A 23,477-nucleotide genomic window follows, 5' to 3' on the forward strand; every position below is an offset into this window, starting at 1 on the left:
TTTCTCTCATTGTTGGAGCTTTGCCTCCGCTTCATTCTTGGGCTTTTAAAAAAATCTGCTCTGGGTTTCTCTTTGCTGCTCTAGGTGGTGGACTTTACACCCTTCAATTTTCAGGTATTGTCACACCATCCCTAGATGTTGTTTGGTTGCTATATCAGTGTGAATTTGTGTGCATATGCATATAAATTAAAATCTGTACTCGAATCCAGATTCAGCAGAAAATCTCCTCATTTGCTTTGTGTGTGTCAGTAGCACCTGACTACCACAAGGTGTCACTGTGTAATCATCTTAGTTTATGCACAGCAGTGCTGGTAGTTATTGAATAAGGATATATTTTGTTTTCTTTAAGAGCACAAATACAGCAGTTCAGCAAATTCCAGCGTCATCTTAGAGTAGAAGGCTTAAAAAACACAGGATGCTTGGAAATGTACATAAAATTACTTAGCAAATTTAAAGAGCTTCAGTATTTACATTTGCTCACTTGGCATGGTGATTTACCTTTATGGCTGAGTATTGTTGCCACTGATTCTTAACTCCTGTACAGGTTTGTGCATGGGTCCTTTACTGTATTTTTATTTTTAGCTGGATGCTGATAACGAGGCTCTACGAGGCCGCCTCCGTGCTCCACAGGAGAAAATCATGTACACCCTGGTTCCTGTACCCGACGGCATGGAGGTGTCCTCCATCTTTGAGTTGGACCCCACTACCCTAAGAGGAGGGGATTCAATGGTTCCCAGGTATGGCACGTAAACGAAACCTGGTCCAAACTGTGAATGAGTTCAAGCTTCTAAAATCCCCCCGTCTGAAACGCGTGTTACAACCAGGACTGGGTGACCTGGCTTAAAACTTAAGACTCACATTTTTTCAATTTAAAATTTTAATCTATTTTCTTTCCCTCATGTTCTTTTCCATGTTTGTCATGATAATTCTTGGGTGAGTTAACATCCCTCTGGAAACAAAAGAAGTCCATTGGTGACAAACAATTCCAGATTTTAAAAAAATTAAATCTTCAAAAAAAAAAAAAAAATCAATTTATTGCCCTCACCTAGTTGCAAACATTTTAAATAACAGCCAATCTTGATTGTGAGAAATTATGTTATAACCAAATTTGGCATTTGAGGAGCAGCAGTATAAAACAAAATCTCGGGGGGACGGTGACCGAGACCTGTTTGTAATTTGCCATTATAAGACAGCAAATATGTAGAATCAAAAAATATTCGTATCTTAAATTGGCCCAATCAAGATCCAGACCTAAATCCAACTGCGAATCTTTAGGAAGACAAATAGCTTTTCATCCTCTCCAACCAATCTGACTGAGCTGGAGCGATTTTCAAAGATGAATTAAAACAAATAAATACATCCGGTTTCCTAAATGTCCAAAACTGGTAGAGAGGAAACCTGAAAGACTTGCCGATGTAATCATCTGCTACTTGAGAGTGCTTAAACTTGGAGCAAAATCATTTTATAAAGGAACGAAAAATAAGCAAAATTCAAGACGCAAACTTTCTTATAGTCCTGAGTTCTACGACACATTTACTTTCAATGAAAACACGACTGAAGGAATCTTAAAGTGCCGGGTAAAAAAAAAAACCTTGATGAATGACAACTATGTTGACGAAACACTGTCCCTTCATGAAGACCACAGTGATGTCAAACAACTAAATTTCAAAGAGGAAAAACATGAGTCAAGTGTTTTTGTGGAGGGGGAATTTAAAGCATCAGTCGAAACTAGTTTCTGTGGTATTGAGTTTAAAAGTGGGCAACTGTGGACACGGACCAGTTTTGTTATGTGCTGTCTGTTCTGACTGTGCGATCACTCTGTTTTGACTAAAAGCAGATCTTTTAAACACAAGGATGGTATTATAAAGACAAAGCAGGAAATGTGTCAGGCTTGCCTAGATGAAAACAAGAAAGGGAGAAAACTCCCAGATTTCAAAATATCAACATAATTATTAATGTTTCTATGCAAGAATACAAACCACATATTATGTAACTTTTAGTGGGGAAGTTTTGTAATCTGATCTGACCTTGAATTTCTGGTAGGTTTAATAGAACAAAGCTAATGGAAACCGTTCAAATGGTGGGTATTATGTAAAATTGACCTTTTTTTGTTTTTTGTTCTAAAGTTATTCCCTCATCAGAAACACACCTGCATGCTTCCGCTTCACAGAGCACACCTTTCCCACTCAGCTCCCCCACATTTGTAATAGAAACACAGTTATAGTTACTTGACTGTGCTACCAAACGGCACTATGTGCCTGGAAAATATATTACACCGCCCCTTTAAACAGCAATGTTCCTGCCTTTGTTGACTGCAGTCTTGTTGTCATCTGTGTTCAGGTTTTGCTTTTTTTATGACTTTTCTTTAACTGCATGGTATGAGGGATGAATGTTTAGTTCAGAAAGTGCAATGGTGTACTTATCCTTGCGAAATGAAAATAGAGGCTACACAGTTTGATTAGAGCCTTTACAATGTCATGCCCTTTGTGTGACTACCTGTCACTTTAACCTGATAGAATCCTGCCTCTCAGACTTTAGCCAAGCCAGCTAATTAGCACCTGACAGAACTGGCACACAAAGGTTAGCTCGTTAGCCTCGGTGGCCAGTTACATAATCTTTGCTAAGAATGTGGCTACTATCTGCGTGGTGCGCCTGAGGCCAGGCCGATGACACAGACGGTCACACATGGGGCAGGCCGGGTGATGTTGCAGTGAAGCGAGCCTTTGGCGTAGAAGTTTAATACGTGCTTACAGGAGCAATAAGGCCACACAAGCCAACGCTAGCTAATCTCTACACATGCAACACAGTTCACCGGGGAGGCAATAAGGTTGCAACAGACACTGACTGATTATTATAGTCATTTGTTATTTATTAGGTGTGCCTTTTTATCACAAAACATTGTGCAATAAATCCTGTTGTTGTGCACTTTCCTCTCTGTTTTACTTGGCACTGTTTCAGGGAGCTGCTTCTTTTTGGTGTTTGTCTGTTTTATTGTCAGGTGCTGCATTTCATTGCTTTAGAGGTAGTCGAGCACTTGTAACATGTCTCGAGTTGTCTTGATTGACAACTCAACAATTCATAAAGCTATCTAGAAGATACCTCTAGGCCTCTACATGTGTGATTTACGAGTTGTCTCCTTCACACAAAAACAGGATGCTTAAATTTAGGTTTTGAAATCAAAGGGAGACCGTGGAAGGAGTTTGTTCCAACCCAATTAGTATACGAGTTCTGTTTTTAGATGTGGCGATCCACATAGACACAAACATGTGGAAGAACATTCTCTGGTCAGATGTTGCATGAATTGATGTTAGGCCTTCAAAACAACATGCCGCCTTCAAATACCATCCCCAGCAATGACATGGGAGCTTGTCACAGTTGATGGGAGGATAAATATATCTAAACGCTGAACAATCCTAGAGGAAAACCTGATGAAGGCTACAAAATACTTGATTCTGGGGAGGAGGCTCAGCTTCCAGGAGGACGACCACACACAGATCTATAGCATATAAAATATGTTATAGATCAAACCATATTTTCTGTGTTAGTGTGGTCCAGTCAAAGTCCAGACCTGAATCCAGTTGAGAAGATTTGAAATTGTTCACACATACTCCACCCAAACTGACTGACTGACCTGTTTTTGCAAAGACGAATGAACAAAAACGTCAGATCTCTAGATTTTCAAATGAAGCCTAGGCGCAAATTCAAACTGGAAGATTCTTTTAGCTCCACCTGCATCATCCAACCGGAGCTTCCGGCTCATCACCGTTGATTGATTGACGCCGGTCCAAGACTCGTCACGTCCAATCACCGTCCAAGCCCCAGCTGATAAGGACCACCATCCATGGCGTCTCGTACTTTCCAGCAGAGCTCAACCCACCTCCACCCCTTCACCTCCACTCACTCGGCTGTCCGGCCGCATTCTTCACTGCCTCCACCACCAGTGCCGGGTCCCGGGGGATGACGTTCCTAACAGCATATGGAATGCTCATCCGAGCCCATCGCAAAGTTTGCGATAATCAATGTCCTCAGCCGGGGCCCGAGCGCCAAAGATTTAATTCATGCTTTTAATAAACTTTTCTAATTGTTTCCCTTTTCTCCGTCTGAGTCTCTCCAGATTGAAAACTAGTAGAGGCCTACACTGCAAAAACACAAAATCTTACCAAGTATTTTTGATCTAGTGTCCAGAGCAAATATCATAACACACTTGAAATGAGACAAAACTAACTTACAAGTAACTTTACAGCAAGATATAAGAGCTTGTTTTAGGTTAACAATTCCTTAAAATAAATAATAAAAAACTATTGGTTCCACTGACATTTTCCCATGTCATAAGGAAAACAATCTCCCAGTGGAACTAGGACTTATTTATCAATATTAATAAATTTGACTTAAACAAGCTCCCATATCTTGTTGAAAAGTTACTTTTAAGTTAGTTTTGTCTTATTTCAAGTGTACTTGTTCATATTTTGTGTTTCTTGTGGTGTACTGGAAAGGCGAAATGTCTTGGAGATTGAAAACAAATAAATACTATGGTTTTGCCAAAAGTTTTGAAAAACATCTATTAATTCTCCTTTGTAATTATTCATTATTTTTTGTTGACTTAGAATCATTGTCCTTCTGTTGTTTTTACTCTCTTGACTTTCAGGAGTTCCTACGTCAGACTTCGACACTTGTGCACCAACACGTGGGTTCATAGTACCAACCTCCCAATTGACAAGGAGGAGGAGAAACCCGTCATGCTACGGGTGAGGGGTTTGCCTACTGCCATCAGTTGACCAAGTGTGACATTGGTCAGTCTTCTTTGACAGATGGACGTTTTGCTTAATTTTCCAGATTGGAACATCGGCCGTGAAAGAAGACAAGGAAGCGTTCGCCATAGTCCCGGTGCCACCATCAGAAGTGCGAGATTTAGACTTCGCCAACGATGCTAGTAAGGTGTTAGCTTCTATAGCCGGCAAGCTGGAAAAAGGAACCATTACGCAAAATGAAAGGAGGTATGCTTCTCAGTCCACCTTACTGTGTCTGGTACTGTGTTATTTAAATTTATCATTTGAAAACATGGGATTGTGATTTAACAAAAATCTGCTCGAGTGAAATACTTTCATCTTCACTTTCCAGGTTTGTGACAAAGCTGCTAGAAGATCTGGTTTTCTTTGTGGTGGACATCCCCAACAGTGGGCAGGACGTATTAGAGATCATGGTCAATAAACCCAATAGGGAGAGACAAAAACTGATGAGAGAGCAGAACATCCTTAAACAGGTAGGCCTTTAACTCTGTAGACTTCATATTAACTGGCATAAGATTACCGCTTAACCAAACGTTTGAAAACGACAACTTATTGGTTTTCTTTCCAGATTTTCAAGCTTCTCCAAGCTCCTTTCACAGACAGCGGGGACGGTCCCATGCTACGACTGGAGGAGCTGGGAGATCAGCGCCACGCTCCGTTCAGGCACATTTGCCGGCTCTGTTACAGAGTTCTCCGCCATTCCCAACAGGATTACAGGAAGAACCAAGTAAGCTACAAACTACTTCAATAAAAACTCAAAATCTTGATTTTTTTTGTTTTGTTTGTTTTTGTCATAAGCAACACCGTTTTTATTCTGTTCGCAGGAATATATAGCCAAACAATTCCGCTTCATGCAGAAGCAGATTGGGTACGACGTTCTGGCAGAAGACACGATAACAGCTCTGCTCCATAACAACCGGAAGCTCCTGGAAAAACACATCACCGCTGCTGAGATTGACACCTTTGTCACTCTAGTGAGGAAAAATCGGGAACCGAGGTGATGTTTTCAGATGAGCAGAGTGCGATGAAAGCTGTTAATGTGACCAGGATTTGTTTGTAAGGTCTCTTAAAGAATGTTATTGGCTATAAATATATTAACTGAGGAAAACCTGTCCAGTTATTGTAATTCTTCCAGGTTTTGAAATTGTTGAGTTTTGTTAAAGGGGCAGTATTATCTCAAATGTATATTTTTGAGCTTTACATCATGTTATGAAATATACCTGGAGTCTTGCCTTGATTTGTTTTTTTGTTTTTTTTTTCATGCATTTTTGAGAAATCCTTTAATCTCCCATGGCAACCATTCAGCTGGATGGACCTAGCCCCACTTTAGAGACGTAACTCCTCTTCAGACTTGCAGTGTCCAAGCCCTCACTCTCCCATTTTCCCCCTCAGCTCCTTCAGACTAGCCAGCAGCAATTAGCAAACACCTGGTGGAGCTGAGGGTCTGCTGAGCTCATTATGGGAAACGGTTAATAGAGGGGCCATGTTGTGATGACTTCCTGAAGACGGAGTTTCAGAAAGAGCAGGAGTTTCTTAAAGAGACAGAGGCCCAATTTCAAGGCGTTAAATTACAAAGTCAAGTCATATTTAATATATGTAGCATTTTTATAATAAGTAAAGGTAGCATAGTTACTTGCCTGTGCTATAAAATCATCCTGTGTGTCTGGGAAACAAATAATGCTGCCCCTTTAACAAAATTTGAATGTATCTACGATGCATGGACTTTATTCCAGATATATACCCTAAAATTAAGATATATAAAATAAATCCATGTTTTGCAGCCTTAGCTTCTCCAATACTTATAAAATAATCTGTTCACAGATTTCTGGACTACTTGTCAGATCTCTGTGTGTCCATGCACAAATCCATCCCAGTTACTCAGGAGCTCATCTGCAACGCAGTGCTGGACAGCAGCAACGCTGACATCCTCATTGAAACTAAGTAAGACACTCGTTTTAAGAAAGGGAGAGAATTGGGGGAGCAAACATGAGCACTAAAAGAATACGATTGTTTTTCTACTTGCCACCAGATTAGTGCTGTCCAGGTTTGAGATTGAGTCGACGGCAAATGGGGAGGATCCTGTAGAGGCGGAAGAGGTGGAGGAGGTCTGGTTGTTCTGGAAAGACAACTGCAAGGAGGTCCACAGTAAGAGCGTTCGGGAGTTGGCCCAGGATGCAAAGGAGGGTCAGAAGGAGGACCAGGAAGTGGTCAGCTACTACAGGTGAGATGTCTTGCATGAAAAGACTATTAAAACATTAGAAGTGCCTTCAAAAAGTGATGATTCTTCATGTAAATTTCCACATTTTGTCATGTTACAGCAAAATACAATTTAGTTATTGGGAATTTTAGGTGACATGCGTCATTTTAAAGTAGAATGAAACCTATGAATGGTGTGGTGCGACTTTGCCTTCAGAAGTTGCCTCTTTAATAAATGGAGTCAAACTTTGTGGAATGTAAATTCAGTGTGATCTCTAAAGGCTCCTAGAAGTTGGAACATTAGAGGATAAACAATATCCCAAACTTGGAATCTCTTGAACTCAGTCCATTATTTGAAAATTAGGAGACTATTAGGAGTTGCATTAATTACCAGGACATGACCATCTACATAAACTTACAGCAGAACTTCGATCAGCAAAGAGGCCTTTGGTAATTTTGAAGAAAGCCACGTAAATCCAGAACTCAGTTGGCAGAATCTGTTAACAGGACAAATATTAATACAGATTTTATGCCCATCATGTATCAAATCATTTATTGGATTAGTGTTACTCTCCCAGGTTTGATCCCTCTAACACTCCCATCTCTCTCCATCCAGGTGCCAACTGAACCTCTTTGCTCGGATGTGTTTGGACCGCCAGTACTTGGCCATCAACAAGATCTCTGGTCAGCTTGATGTCGATTTGATCCTGCGCTGCATGTCCGATGAAGACCTGCCCTTTGACCTGCGGGCCTCTTTCTGCCGCCTGATGTTGCACATGCACGTGGACCGGGACCCTCAGGAGCAGGTCACGCCGGTCAAATATGCTCGTCTGTGGTCCGAGATTCCATCTAAAATCGCCATTGACGAGTGAGTGTCACTTCTGTGTACTTTTAATTGCTCGTGTCAGAGACATCTTCAAATGTCTCTGACATGAGTCATGGTCAGAGACATTTGAAGATGTCTCTGACACGAGTCATGGTCGTGTTAAACAGCTACGATAACGACGGGACCACTAGAGATGAGATCAAAGAGCGTTTCAGCCTCACCATGGATTTCGTTGAGACCTACCTGCGAGAGGTGGTGTCGCAAAACATTCCCTTCTCTGACAAGGAGAAAAACAAGCTCACCTTTGAGGTAATTATTTTCTTTTGAGGTTTGTGAGCAGATGAGAGCTGAATAAATATGTTCAAACTTTGTTATTTGCAGGTAGTAAACCTGGCCAGAAACCTCATATACTTTGGCTTCTACAACTTCAGTGACTTGCTACGCTTGACAAAGATCTTACTCAACATTTTAGACTGTGTACACGTCAGCACTGTCTTCCCCATCAACAAGATTGAGAAGGGGGATGAAAGCAAAGGTAAGTAGTTTGTTTCTGGAGCCCAACTTGTCCCATTTTACAACCTAAGATATTCCTTGTAGTAATACGAAAGAGACACAAAGCCAGTTTGTCTCAGATCATCATTATTTGCTTTAGTTTGGATGTTGCTCTGTGTTCTTCAGGTGGTAGTAACGTAATGAAGTCTATTCATGGAGTGGGAGAGTTGATGACGCAGGTAGTGCTGCGAGGAGGGGGCTTACTGCCCACCACACCAACCCATCAGCCTGAAGGAGACGTGGTGAAAACGCAGACCGAACCCGAGAGAGAAGACATCATGGTCATGGACACAAAGCTCAAGATTATCGAGATCCTGCAGGTACGTGTCGGTGAAATGTCTAATTGTTCCAGAATAAATATTAGTTCGTGCTGTAACTTTTTTCCCGCCCCTGTAGTTCATTTTAAATGTGCGGCTAGACTACAGGATTTCATGCCTGCTCTGCATTTTCAAACGCGAGTTTGACGAGAGCAATCCTCAAGGAGACAACGCTGTCAGTGCAAACGGAGGCAACAACATTACAACTCAGATGCCTGGTACGGAACCACATTATTTAACAAAGCAGATTTTTTATTTGATACTTTGATTTGTAGCGTTGGTAAAAGTGTCTTAACTCTGAACTGTAGGAAATCTTGACTTTGAGAACATTGAGGAACAAGCAGAAGGGATCTTTGGTGGAAGGTAACTCAGGATTCTCTGTATTTCCAGACTTTTTGGGGTGAAATCTCCAATGGAATGTTACAAAAAGATAAAGTTCTTCCATATTTTTGTTTTTCCCAAAGCGAGGAAAACACTCCTTTAGATCTGGACGATCACGGTGGTCGGACATTTCTGAGGGTCCTGTTGCATTTGACGATGCACGACTACCCGCCGCTTGTGTCTGGAGCGCTTCACCTGCTCTTCAGACACTTCAGCCAGAGGCAGGAAGTCCTCATGGCCTTCAAACAAGTAAACCATACCAGATTTCACTTTTTTTGCTTCTCACAATACATTTCCAGGGTATTCTGTTGAGTTAATATGTTTAACATATCTTTAGAAGTTTGGGTTTTGCTGATAAAACGGGTTAAAATTGGCAACAATGCACATACAATTAATTTGACTAAATTTCCATTTGTATTTCTGAGTAGAATTACACAGAAATACACAAATTGGTGTCCAATGTTCACTGAATTTCTTAAAGATGCCTTAGTGAATCCAAATCTCACCAATTTTTAAAATATGATTACTCAACTAACAAAAATTATTAGTATCAATTTCAACATCTGGTTAGTGGTTCATGTTAAAACGAGATAAATAAGAGCTCATTTGTGAATAAAGCATGTAAACATTTAGCCCAATGAGGCGCTAAATGTTAACTAGCAACAACTGCCTCAATGTTAATAAATGCTTGCTAGCAATCTTTTAGCATTAGCACTGTTGCTAAGCTAGCTGAATCTGAGCACAAAGTTAAACTCTGGCTCTAACACAGAAACCTTTTCAACCACAAATCTTCTGACAGTCCTTATCTTTAACTGAGTTGGTTTTTAAGTCATGAAGCAAAACATTGGACTACGCATATATTATTATTACTGACAGCAATCATGCAACAATTCGCAATAATAGTAGCCTGAATCTACTCCAACTGAACACCCATTCAGTAAGATGTTAACAAAAAAATATTCTTCATTTTGATCCATATGTTATTTTATCCTAAATTAATTTTACAGTGCTTCCACTATGTATAGGTTCAGCTGCTTGTTACCAGTCAGGATGTCGAGAACTACAAGCAGATTAAGTCCGATCTGGACCAGCTGCGGTCTATTGTGGAGAAATCTGAACTCTGGGTTTACAAGAGGCAAGGAGAGGACGGGATGGATGGAGATGGCCCTTCAGAGTCTGACAACAAGAAGAAGGTTGCCTTAATATTTCCTAGGCTGCCCTCAGTATTCAACTATAAGATTTAATAGGATCCAAAAATATGACAAAGTAATTGTTTTTGTCTCCATACAGGGAGATTCTCCTGGTTCAGACAAGAAGTCAGAAAGCACCAGCAGCTACAACTACAGAGTTGTGAAAGAGGTGCACTTGTTTTTGTATTTTGATCAGCAAGTTTAAAATGGATTTTATTCTAATCTAAGTCCCACTTTGTTTCCACCTTGCTTAGATCCTTGTACGTCTCAGTAAACTGTGTGTCCAGGAGGGCATCTCAGGAAAGAAGACCAAGAAACAGCAGCAGAGGCTGCTGAGGAACATGGGAGCTCACAGCGTGGTGCTGGAGCTGCTACAAATCCCCTACGAGAAGGTTCAAAAAGTCTAACTCTCTAGTGAATTAAGTGAATACTCATAGCGGGATCTTGAAAGATTTGCATAATTTTTACTCAATCTGCATCCACCTCCTTTTCGTTTTTAGTAACTAATAACTACGTTTTTCGTTTTGACTCCAGGGTGAAGATGTTCGAATGCAGGACATCATGAAATTGGCTCATGAATTTCTGCAGAATTTCTGCGCTGGGAACCAGCAAAACCAGACTCTTCTCCATAAGCACATTAACTTATTCCTCAACCCAGGAGTGAGTGTCATCTGAGAGTTTCATTTTACACAGAAGATATTCTGGGAAAGCTGATTTTTTTTTTTTTCTTTTTTTCCACCCTTCTTCTTATCCTCTTAGATCCTTGAGGCTGTCACCATGCAGCACATCTTCATGAATAATTCGCAGCTGTGCAATGAAATCAACGAGCGTGTCGTTCAGCACTTTGTCCACTGCACCGAGACACACGGGCGACATGTTCAGTACCTTAAATTTCTTCAGACGATTGTTAAAGCTGACAACAAGTTCATAAAGAAATGTCAGGACATTGTCATGGCAGAGGTAAGTCTGTGGAAATCGAGTCAATTTAGATTTTTGTTGTTTCTTTTTTTAATCCTCCTCATTTAGTGAATTGAATAAATTTCTACGGTCTACTGGAGAGGAAAATTGCCTTTGGCTCTGAAACATGCAAGAAAAAAAACAACAAAGAACTACAAAAAGGGATGCACTGATCCACTTTTTTCACGTCCGTTCAAGATATCTGAGGTTTAGTGTTGGCCAATGCGGTACAGAAAAAGTGCTGAATTGACTTAAAACGTTTTGTTTAAACACAGATAGAAATATACTGAATTACAAATTTATTTGACAACGCTGCACCAATACAGCACAGTTTAATACTCCAAAGTATTGTGAAGATAATCACAAGTTTGGTCAAACATGTAAAAACAGCAGAACTTTAATTTGTTCAGACTGTAGAATTAGGAATACAGCAGCCAATAAGAAATAAATAATAACGAAACTGAAACTGACAAAAACAGTACGTTCACTACTTTGGTCAAATGTAAAAATAAATTGCAGCAAACCTTCTTTCAAACAGTTCAGAAAGTATAAATAGGAATTCTAAATAAATAACAAAGCATGACGTCGCTCAGAGCTCAAAGCATAGAATTAGACTGAATAGATCTACCCACATGCATCGGGAACATTGTCACCGATACCCAGTCTAGAATATTTTTTCAATATCAGGACCAATACAGATATTAACATCGGATTGGTGCATCTCTATTTTTTAATCTACTCTGATTCGTTTGACCCTTTCAGGCTGTTGCTGTAACTTATTTAACTGGTATACATCAGAAATGTGTGTAGATAGTTTGTACCAAACTAATTATCAGTAATTTGACATTTAAAAAATAAAAAAAAAGTAATCAATATTGGTAAGAACAAAAGTGATGCTATCCAGGTAGTGATCTGATGTGGAATCTCAACCATCACCCCGTTCTTCTGCCCAGCTGGTGAACTCTGGCGAAGACGTCCTGGTCTTCTACAACGACCGCGCGTCCTTTCAGACCCTCGTCCAGATGATGCGGTCGGAGCGGGACCGGTTGGACGAGAACAGCCCTCTGATGTATCACATCCACCTGGTGGAGCTGCTGGCCGTCTGCACCGAGGGAAAGAACGTCTACACTGAGATAAAGTGCAACTCCTTGTTGCCCTTGGATGACATAGTGCGGGTCGTCACCCACGAAGACTGCATCCCAGAGGTGTGAGGGAAAAGATTTCTAATCATTTCCTTTAAAGAGCAGTTCAGTTAATCTAGCTGTATTCCGATTAGAAATGCAATGTCTAATTGTAGTTTCCAGTTGTTGTAAAAGTTTGACCTACTGATAAAGATTTGAGTCAATTCCAGTTTCTCTTTAAGCCCTACGTTTAACAGCGTTGAAAATTTTTCTTGTGAGCCGTTATTACCCATTTATTTTGAGAAGAGGGGCAACATCACATGGAATGTGAAAGTGGTTAAGTTTGTAGAACATCTGAAATGGATAATTACAGTTTTTTGTGGTTAGCATTACAGTTAACGGTCTCTGTGTGTTTCCTCGAGAACGTGGGTCTTTACCTTTTACTCTGAGATTAATAGAAGCCTGCCTACATCTCCAAATCCCAGAATGTTACTCAGCAGATTGAGATTAAAAGCTGAACAAAATTAAACAACTTGTTCAATCTTCCTGCTATAAGCTGAAGTTTTCAGTGGTGTCAGCCGGAAATTAGCTAAATGATCTGATGATAAAATGACCCTAAACAGACAACCTGAATTATTTACTGACTTTAGTTTGGAACATCTGGTTTGGTTCTTAACTGTATGGGGACTTTAGGATCATTCACGATTCATTTTAAGTTTAGAGGCTCACTGTTCATTGTGACATTAGTACCTGCTGTGTATGTAGCGGTGAGGTATGATTAGAAGAGGTTGTCTGTGAGTGTGTGTGGGTGGTAGAGTGACTTACTGTTTGGTGTGAAAAGGAAGTGCAATTTCTGCTGTTTTTTGGTCAAATCTTCCAAAAAAGGCAAAAAAATGTCATGAATTTCTTTTTGTGAAAGTTTTCTGAATATTTTTTAATGGAATCACTGGAAGGTTCACTCTGCAGTAGTAGTAACCTGAATGATGCTTAGACATATCATAGAAAATGCAGTTTCCTTTAACAGCTGCTTTGGCGGGTTCTGTTATTTAATCTTGAACACCTTAGTAAAAGTGAAACCAACTCGCTGAGTTTCTTTCTTTCAGCACTGAAGAGTTGTTGTGAGTGATTACACATGGTGCTTTTATGGAATGGATAAAGAACGGATTCCTGAATCCCCTGTTGGTGGGTCGACCTGAAAATTGCCAGATTTTCAGTGCAACTCTCGAGGGCACCAGCGAGATCCAGAGGCTCTCGCTGGATCTTGCTGCACTAAATGGACACTTCATCCTGGATGAAATGCAGTTTTCTAGTTTGTTTTTTCTCTCTCATGTTTCTTCACCTGTGGCCTTTGCTGTACATCTTTCCGGCTATGATATGAGAAGGTTCAAGGCTCAAATGCTGCCAAAGAGGGTCAGATTTTAATGTCTGACCCTCTTACATGTGACAGATAGGTTGTGTCTGGAGTCGCTTGCTTTTTTTAGAGATGTTTTTGCAGTTACTATTTCCATTGGTTTTTTTTTTTTTAACTACAGTTTATGATAATTGTTTCAAAAGAGTTCAAGTGCATTAGAAGGAGGAGAAACATATGATTCAGTTGACATTCAGAACATTTTGAACAATGAAACTGAGCTTATTTTTCATCTTGAGAATTAAAAAGGCCAATTCTCACTGCTGTGAAAGTAAAACCACAACACAGGCAACTGAAACAACTTTCTGAAGTCTTTTCTACGTTTTGCTCCTTCGCAGGGCCGTTGTGACTGGTTTTCTTTCCTGTTAGCGACCACTAATGTGTGTTTTTTACAACCACACTTGACGTACACTATAACCACATGTTCTGATGACTGTGCCTGCCAATTCACTCACATAAAAAGATAAAGTTTATCGAATTCCCCTAAAGTTCCTTTCTTGCGCAGTAACATACCCCCCAAAAATGAAATCTTATTTGTATAAATAAAGAGCTGTAGGCGCCTTTTATTCCACTCTAAATAAGCATTTTTTCCCCCATCAAGCATTTAATAAATTAGGCCACTAAGTCATGTCCTTTTAGGGCTGAGTCATATCTAAATGTGTGATGAAAAATAATTATATATCTGTATGGCATTGCTTTCAGCAATCACTTGCTTTCTAGAAATCTCTTTTTCTTAATCTTCTTTATAAAAATCTTTGATTTATCCTGAAAGGTGAAGATTTCCTATATCAACTTCTTAAACCACTGCTATGTGGACACCGAGGTGGAGATGAAAGAGATTTACACATCCAACCACATGTGGAAGCTGTTTGAGAATTTCTTGGTGGACATTTGCAGGGTAAGCCAACAACTATTTGACATTGTTGAAACAATGAAAATAAACTTCTGGTAGATTTTTTTTTTTTAGGTCCGCAAAGCAATCGGTGCACGTTTGTTACCCGCCTCCTACATCCAGGAAGTTGGGTCCCGTTGCCTTGCCTCACGCTAATCTCTCTCCTCTGTGCTTTCTTAGGTGTGCAACAACACCAGCGACAGGAAGCATGCGGATACGATCCTGGAGCGTTACGTAACCGAGACCGTCATGAGCATAGTCACGTGTTTCTTCAGCTCTCCTTTCTCTGACCAGAGCACCAGCCTGCAGGTAGTGGAAGCTAACACGACTGATTTCCGATTTACATAACACGAGCAGGCTTGCAGGTGTGTTTCTTAGGTTGTTGCATACAGTCAACAACCTTTCTCCAGCTTTAAGGAGAAAGTCTCCTTAAAGCTGCGGTATGCAACTTTTATATAGCGTTTTACATGTTTGTTAAAACCGTCACCAGGTCGTGACAATATTTTATGAGACAGATAAAATGTGAAAAGATCCTCCCTGAGCTACTATTGCTGTCTGAAGAAGTACAACCAGTCAGAGCCAGGGGGAGGGTCTTAGTACTGTCAATCAATCTTGTGTACTTGCTAGTGACAGAGAAGCAACTTATTGTTACAGGAAACTGTTTGTCCGCCATCATCGGTGGCTATGCTAGCAAGCCTTAGCATTCACGACAGGCTTTGATTACCACCGTAGCAGAAAGCATGGGGAGGTTGCAAAGGGGAATGAGCAGCGCTACATGGAGAGTGATTGACAGGGCTAAGACCCTCCTCCTCCTCGTTGTGATTGGTTGTTTTCTTGTTAGCGCTGGGTCAAGGCATATTTTTTCCACATTTGTCTGTCTCATACCGCACTGTTACAATATACTGACAGTTTCAACAAGTATGTAAAAAGATACTTTTTAATAAAAGTTTCAAACTGCAGCTTTAAAACTGACCCACATCACCTGTGCTTTATTTCATTCAAGCTGACTTTTTTCCCTTTACACAGATGGCTCGCCATATGTATGTAAGTAGAGATAACTTCCCACCATCGTCTCCAACCCCCTCCTCCACTCCCAAACTTTTGGGTGTGTTGCTGAGTCACTGGCTCTGAATGCTGAGAATCGTTCGCTGTAGTTTCAACTGTTCACTGCTTAGTCAGCACATAGACGTCTTCCCAGATATGAATGTGTAACACGAGGTTATTGTGGGATGTGGCGTGTATATGAAACGTTGTTGCTATGTGGTGACCTCATAGTAATCCATGTCTGGAGTTCTCATGAGTTTTCCTGGGAATCAAAGACTTAAAAATCCCCTGAAACTGTATTTTTTTGTGTGTGTGAAATGCTTTTGTCCCTACTGAATATCCTGATGTTTAATCTATGAGTCTGGATGTCCACCCTTGTAAAACTCAGAGCAGAGGTTTAGTGATACATGATGACACAGCAGCTACCTTTTTCTCCTGTGACAGGCAGCCATTCTTGGAAAGATAACGGAGGTATTTATTGTACTGTTGGGCAGCTGGCAGATAGACACTGTTTGTGCTGTCGGTAGTCGTATGTTGTACATGTCGTGTTGGGTAAGCGTGTGATAATCAACAGCTGGCCTGATGGACCTGAAATGTTTTGAGTTCATCCAAACAAAACCTCTGGTTGTGGATTTAAAAAAATAAAGAGATGCACCAATCCAATATTAATATCTTATTAATATCTGTGTCAGTCCTGATATTTTTTTTAAAAATTGTAGATTGGGCACATTGTCACCAATAACCAATCTATTCAGTCTAATTCTATGCTTTGTGCTCTGAGTGATGTCATGCTTTCTTATGAATTTTACATTACATTTAAAAATCCTAACTGCACTTTCTGAACCATTTGAAAGAAGGTTTGTTGCAGTTTATTTTCACATGTTTGACCAACCTAGTTAATCTATTGTTTTGGTCAGTTACAGTTTCTTTATTTCACATTGGCTTCTGTACTCCTAATTAAACAGACTGAAAAAATTAAAGCTGTTGTTTTTACATGGTTGACCAAACTTGTGAAGCTGTTGGTGTGTGTAAGTGTGATATAAAAGTTCAAAGTTATCAAAGAAAATTTCAATCAAGTACATTAATATCTGCATTTAAAAAAAAAAGAAAGAAACAAATGTTTTTAGTCAATTCAGCTCTGCTTTTCTGTATCGGATCGGTATCAGCCAATACTAAACCTCAAATATCGGTATCAGAAGGGGAAAAACGTGGATCGGTGCATCTTTAACAAAAAACTACTCATGTTCCCTAAAACCTTTTCATATTGTTTCATTGCAACCACAACATTTTATTGTGGTTTTACAGCAACATAGATTAGGCCATAACTGTGAAGTGGAAGGAAGTACATGGTTTATATGACGCCTTTTTTACAAATAACAATCTGAAAAGTGCGGTGGTGTTTACATTTTTAAAACCAACCTTCGATGAAATTGGTCCTGAGAGTCTTCAAATCTGAAGATGAAACTTTTGCGACATTTTCTGTCTCAGTCAGCCTGGATACAAGAGCACATGTGAACAACAAATTTCAAGTCTTGCAACAGATTTGGATTTAGACCTGGGCTTTGACTGGACCAATTTAACACACAGTTTCATCTAGACCCAGAGGTCTACAACATTTATATCCTTTTTTAAGCAAACTTATAAAAGGCCAAAAATGCCACATGACTTTTTGAATAAAGATATCTTAGAAATGTAGATAAATACCAACTTTAGAACATTTACTGTCATTTTTAAAGAACCCAAATTTTATCTCTATTTTTGGATTTCAAATAAACATAAACTTAACATTTTCAAATAGAAAATGATGTGAAATAAAAAACAAGCTCATATTCTGACCCAATGACAAGGAAAACAAATCTGAAAGTGTCATTATTTTGTAGAAATTAAATACAAATATTGTAAGGGGGGGGAAGAAAAACTGTTAAAGACCCGAATTCGTTATTATATCTGTATTTAAGACATTAGCTGCTATTTCTAATGTTTTTAACCACAGTTAACTAGGAGTTATTGTGGAAGGTCCAAAGCATAAATTAGACAAAGCTGAACTCTAAACAACAGGTGATTCTGAATACACTGAATTTTATTTAGGGTGTTCAGAATAAAGGGGGTTGGCAGATACATACCACACTTTGTTAGACTTTGATATATATATAAAAAACTGTTATTTTCCTTCCACTTCACAACTATTCATTACATTGTGTTGATCCATTGTTTAACATGTCAATAAAACCCAATGACATCTTGAGGTAGTATTGTAAAGTTCCAGCGGTACGAACTCTTGTAGTACTTTGCTAATATTATTCTTCCTACTTGGATCTGTGCGTCTCCTGTTCTGATTCTGTCCTTGCGATGATTTCTTACATGATTCGATTTCATCTTTGCCTTACAGACTCGTCAGCCAGTGTTTGTACAACTGCTGCAGGGAGTGTTCAGGGTCTACCACTGCAACTGGCTGAACCCTGCCCAGAAGCACTCGGTGGAAGGGTGCATCAAGGTGCTTTCAGACGTGGGTGAGTAGCTAAACGCGACGCTCACGGCCGCTCTCCGCGTGAGACTCGTTAAAGTCGCCGCATCCATCTGCCTTTCCCAGCCAAGAGCAGAGCGATCGCCATCCCGGTGGACCTCGACAGTCAGGTGAACAACTTATTCGTCAAGCCCAATAACGTGGTACAGAAGACGCTCCTCAACTGGAAGCAGTCGGCTAAGAACACGTCCAGGCGAGAGTCGAGCCTTTGCGCCTCTAAAGACTACAGAAACATCATTGAAAAGCTGCAGGTTGGTAGCATAGCTTACATTTTGGACCTGAAATGTTGCCTAACGGCTCAGATGGAGAAAATGACACAAAGGAAACAACAAAAAAATAAAAACAACAGTGTCACTGTTGTTTTGCACAACATTCAATATTTTGAATGTTGTGGACTTTTTTTTCTTTTTTTAGTCTAAAAATTTTTTATTTAAATTTGTTTTATTTTCAAGCCATTGGGGGTGCTGTGGTGGCATGAGGGTAAAGCACAACCCACCTAAGGAGGTGGGTTTTCCTCTGGGCAAAAAGATACTTATAAACCGACATGCCACCATCTATTATGTAAAATCTGGCAAGCTGTTTTACGTACGTGTACATATTAAACATCAACGTTGTTGACACACAGGTAGAGAAGAAGCAGAGAGACTGTTTAGCCAATCAGAATGCAGAACACAGTGCAGGTGGAAATCCATGAAGCAGTGAGACCGTGAAAGGTGAACCGCGAAATAGCGAGGGTTCACTGTACTTGAGGTGTCTCATTGACCTTTTAAGATAAATTATCGCCTTGTTTCTTTTGACTCATAATTCCTCTTGTCCTGTCCTGGCATTGCAGAAAGAACAACACTTTCATTCTCAAAATATGGCTTTATCGTGTTAATGGTTTTGAGAACCACAGTCGTATTTTTCTTGACTACATGTTTCCGCCTCTGCTTGAGCCTGGAGCTCAAACATAGTAGAAAAAAACCCCAAAATCTCAGCCGACAGCCGCGGTTCGTGTTGAGTAGTCTGACTGGGCCACCTGTAAATAATTAAGACTTCAACGTTGGTACTTCCCAGGAGTGGCGTCATGCTTTTTGTAACTCTGTCTCCTAGACGGTTCTGTAGAAGTAGCCTGACGAGTCAGCCATAAAAATTGGGCTTTCAGTGATGGGAAAAGTTGCTACACCCAATTACTTGCAAAGCATGACTCAAAAATTCACTGGAAGTGTGCAAAAACAAAAAAACAAACAAAAGAAACACAGCCAGTGACCTCCCTGGTTCAGGTCAGCTGTTATCCGGGACACACACAGGAAACTCTGTTTGGCTGAGGCATTCGTTCTTTTCCTGATAAAGCAAACAGACGCTATCGTCACAGGAGCTCTGTACTGTTCTGTTATGATGCTCAGAGCAGACTCTGGTTAGTCACTGACCTCCTCCCAGACAGTACATTTCCTCTGGTTTTAATTGTCTTCCCTTAATTCTACTCCCTTCTGTCATTTCCCAGCTGTACATTTAGTTTTTTTGGTTTTCTTGCATCCTAATCAGATGGCTTGTTTAATAATGACCTAAACCTGCAGTTAGAATGATAAAACATTAAAGTTTTTGCTTTTGCAGGCTCCATGTACATAAAACTGTTGTCTTGCAGTTTAGTTGTTACCAAAGTCATTTGTATACATATGAAATGTATTTTTGTTTAATTATTTGAAGCTTTTGGTTCAAAAGGTCGACTAAATTATATTTGTATTTTTTTAAATTAATTTATACATCTTTCATCAATTTATAGATTTAAAAAAAAATCAATAGCATAGATTACATTATTTTCTTTAACTGCACATAATCTGTAGTGAATAAAACAGACCCTAGTTAATAGGCAGGGCCATATGGCTAAGAAAAAGAATCTGATGTATTTTTTTTGTTTTTTTCATACCAGATCCAATTTCCATTTTTAATCTTTTTTTTCCTCATAGCCTTATTTTAAAAAAAGAAGAAAGAAATTACGAATGACAGGAAATATTTTCAAAAGTTTTTTTTTTCAGTCGTCCCGCCTGTCATTTGACAACGGAGTATTAGGGCCAGGCTACGAGATCTTTTGTTCATTTACGAGAATATAGTCGTACTAAAAGAATAAATGCAATTGTACCTGAAAAAAATGACGTAAAATGATGAAAAAGTCGTTTTTAATGAGGCAAAACGTTGCCTCAGAATTGCAGGTCTGACAGGACCAGCTCAGTCCAGCTAGTTCTGTCTTCCAAGCACTCCGTCATTTCAAAGTCCAGCTGCTGATAATACTTAATAATTTGGCACTGATGTGTTAAAAGATTAATTATTTCTATGAAGTATTATCTGTAAATCTGATACCAAAGTATAACATAACAACATGGACAACACTTCTGAATTAAATTTAGTTTTTTGTGTTGGAGTAATCCTAAAATTACTTCATTCTTCTAATATTATAACTTTACTCACATAATATAAAAAAAAAAAAAAAACAGTGTTAGCCTAATCCTAATATTCCATCACAGAATTGACCTGAATTCAAAGTCCAAATAAATAGGATCTGTAAAACAAGCTTGTTAGGCAAGATGGCCGCCCTGGGCGTGCTGACATCGCAAAGAACTATGAAAACACATGGAGTGCATTGGTGAAAACATTGAAAGGTGTGCATATTAACTCTACATATAGTGTCAAAAACCAGATTTAGTAACTTGCCACACATTAAATGTAAAACCTTAACAATTAAAATTAGAATTTAGCTAAAAGAAATTTTAAAAAAAGTCAACATGACGCTAAATCTTTAGACAGTCTTGTTTAATTCACCGTAGGTTCCTTTTCGATAACTTTCCTCTCGTGGCGTTACGGCCACGCTCTGCAGGACATCGTTTCCGCTCTGGAGGATCGACTCAGGCCGCTGGTCCAAGCCGAGCTCTCCGTCCTGGTGGACGTCCTCCATCGCCCCGAGCTGCTCTTCCCCGAGAACACTGACGCTCGCAGGAAATGTGAAAGCGGAGGATTCATATCAAAGTGAGCCTCGAGTTCTGATAGAAGTTGTGCGTTTAGCGCATTTTGAATCTTTCGTTTTGCTGCATTGAACGGTTTTATCTACAGTAGTTCTGATTTTATTGCACAACTCAATAAGATGGTTTTTATGGGTAAGCAATGCAGCTTGCTAAGACTGAGTCATAGTTGTATACAACCATAAACTGAAGTGTAATTCAGTTTAGATTATGTAATGTTTGTATTTTTGTCATTTGTCCAGCTGCACCAGCTTGTTGCACAACATCCCACATTAACAGCATGATTGTAGGTTTTCCTTCTTTTTTGCTAAGTGACCAACTCAGAAAGTTGCTGATTTTTCTTTTAATGTAGTGTTAAGAAATCCAACTATGCACATTGTATTTATTCAGTTTAATTTCCTAATGTTCTATCTCAAGATGTTAGGAAATGAACATGTTGATTAAATTTACCCATCCAATCCAAGTTGCCAGTTTGGTGGGAGAGGATCCTGAAACCAAAAGCTGTTCCTCTGATTCTACTGCTATAAACTCTGGGATGAAATGGTTGGGCGGGTTTGTCGGAGTGAAGGATTCTTGTACGGAGAACAATAAACAGTTTCATGCAAGTCTAAGCTTGGCCATTAAGAGCTTTGCATGCGATTAGAAGGATTTGGAATTAGAGTCTGAACTTCACAGGAGGAAAAAAATGGGTTTTCTTTCCGCAGTACCAGTCGGCGCTCAGCCTGACATTTTGGACCAAACGAAGGATTTTCCTGGAACTGTTAGCATAAATGGTACCGTTGTGGCTCAGCCTGTATGGTATTTAATGTTTGGCCTAGTTTTCAACAACTGGAGCAGAAGACACTTGGTGTTAGTAGTGTTATGAAAGTGCATGATTTACTATAGAAGCCACTTTAGTATGTTAATTAAGAATGAAGTCTTTAAATAAAAAAAGACATTCAAAGTAAAGCTAGACGTTAAAGCAAAGCCAACTCTCTGTATGTTTATATTCTGACTTTAATTGACAAACAAATTTTTAATTTTTACCATATCAAGATCCTGAATGTTCTCAAAGGACATTTAAACATTTAAATACTTTTAAAATAAGAATAGACAACTGCATTTGCTAAGTATTTCTTCAAATCAAACAATATTGACCCTCATCTCACATTCATACGAAACGCTGCAATTTTTGTTTTACGATTGAAATTTTGCTGCCAGAATGAGGTGGGGGGTTTAGGCCGTGTTGGAATTGGTTTATTTTTGCAAAACTGAAATGGAAACACTTTTTTTTGCGTCACACGTGAGTCACGTGATCAACAACCGGATGTTGACACTGGAGCATGAAAAAGACGTCAGGAAGGGATAGAAGTATGATGGCGTGGCATATGTTTTAATGACTTATCGTGTGAATGAACGGATTTGAAAAGTGTTTCTTATTTAATGGAAATGCGGAATATTGACAAAGTTTTGTGCTCATCTGTAACAGAAACGCAGCAATTAATAAAATAATATTTAAACACGCACACTAAGCCGCATTTGCTATAAACCTTTCAAAACATAATTATTTTTATTTGTGATTTGCTCAGCGGTATGAAACTAATCTTTCATTCCTACGTGTTCTCCCCTTGCTGTTGTTGACATCACCCATACACACATTTCCTTTTTCAAATAACTTCTTTAAACCATTGATTTGGCCTCGCATTTTGTTTGCATTGAGTGTTGCTTCATTTGCTTGTCGTTGGTTCACAGCTGGACACTCCAGGTCACACAATGTCGAAATGTTTCTGATTGTTTCTCCCGCTCTGTAACCAGGCTGATCAAACACACCAAGCAGCTCCTGGAAGAGAACGAGGAGCGTCTGTGCATCAAAGTGCTGCAGACGCTCAGGGAAATGATGACGAAAGATCGGGGCTACGGGGTGAAGGTACGCCAAGTGTTGTTTCTGTTCTGTCGGTTAACTAAAACGTTAAAATAAGACTAAAAGGTATGACTTCTTTCCATTTTTGTTTCACCAAGAGCTTGACAAGTGCACAGAAATGATTTTATTAACTTGTACAGAGTACGTTTAAAATCTCTGCAACTGCTACAGTTTGGATATAACTCTAACTTTGTAGTTTGAATATTTTTTTTGGCAGTTGAGGGGATAAATTTGCACTAAAAATGGATTACATCCTACAAAAATAACTTGTGCTGGACAGCAAGACGACACACAGAGGATAAGAATTAGCATTATTAACATTATTAACAACATGCTTGGTTCATATATCATTCATTTGCTGCTAAAGATCTCTGTACTAACACAAAGTA

General features: G+C 39.4%; 1 protein-coding gene across 8 annotated transcripts in view; it reads left to right on the forward strand.

Annotated features, from left to right (window-relative positions):
- itpr1b (inositol 1,4,5-trisphosphate receptor, type 1b) overlaps positions 1–23,477 on the forward strand; it is a 113,284-nt gene that overhangs the window by 21,829 nt on the left and 67,978 nt on the right. For 6 of the 8 annotated variants that reach the window (XM_028004013.1, XM_028004016.1, XM_028004015.1 and 3 more), the window contains exons 12-39: positions 85–114; positions 583–737; positions 4,646–4,745; positions 4,834–4,994; positions 5,119–5,260; positions 5,356–5,514; positions 5,612–5,784; positions 6,609–6,728; positions 6,817–7,008; positions 7,600–7,851; positions 7,977–8,118; positions 8,191–8,344; positions 8,488–8,681; positions 8,758–8,896; positions 8,987–9,041; positions 9,143–9,308; positions 10,085–10,252; positions 10,350–10,418; positions 10,504–10,641; positions 10,784–10,909; positions 11,009–11,209; positions 12,160–12,411; positions 14,508–14,633; positions 14,808–14,936; positions 18,061–18,181; positions 18,262–18,446; positions 21,047–21,195; positions 22,983–23,094. In XM_028004013.1, the coding sequence (XP_027859814.1) occupies positions 85–114; positions 583–737; positions 4,646–4,745; positions 4,834–4,994; positions 5,119–5,260; positions 5,356–5,514; positions 5,612–5,784; positions 6,609–6,728; positions 6,817–7,008; positions 7,600–7,851; positions 7,977–8,118; positions 8,191–8,344; positions 8,488–8,681; positions 8,758–8,896; positions 8,987–9,041; positions 9,143–9,308; positions 10,085–10,252; positions 10,350–10,418; positions 10,504–10,641; positions 10,784–10,909; positions 11,009–11,209; positions 12,160–12,411; positions 14,508–14,633; positions 14,808–14,936; positions 18,061–18,181; positions 18,262–18,446; positions 21,047–21,195; positions 22,983–23,094 (4,110 nt within the window). The remainder of the gene's footprint in view (positions 1–84; positions 115–582; positions 738–4,645; positions 4,746–4,833; positions 4,995–5,118; positions 5,261–5,355; positions 5,515–5,611; positions 5,785–6,608; positions 6,729–6,816; positions 7,009–7,599; positions 7,852–7,976; positions 8,119–8,190; positions 8,345–8,487; positions 8,682–8,757; positions 8,897–8,986; positions 9,042–9,142; positions 9,309–10,084; positions 10,253–10,349; positions 10,419–10,503; positions 10,642–10,783; positions 10,910–11,008; positions 11,210–12,159; positions 12,412–14,507; positions 14,634–14,807; positions 14,937–18,060; positions 18,182–18,261; positions 18,447–21,046; positions 21,196–22,982; positions 23,095–23,477) is intronic. The other 2 variants (XM_028004019.1, XM_028004020.1) reach the window with 1 other exon arrangement.

The sequence above is a fragment of the Xiphophorus couchianus genome, chromosome 20 (genome assembly GCF_001444195.1).
Source record: "Xiphophorus couchianus chromosome 20, X_couchianus-1.0, whole genome shotgun sequence".
Lineage (NCBI taxonomy): Eukaryota > Metazoa > Chordata > Actinopteri > Cyprinodontiformes > Poeciliidae > Xiphophorus > Xiphophorus couchianus.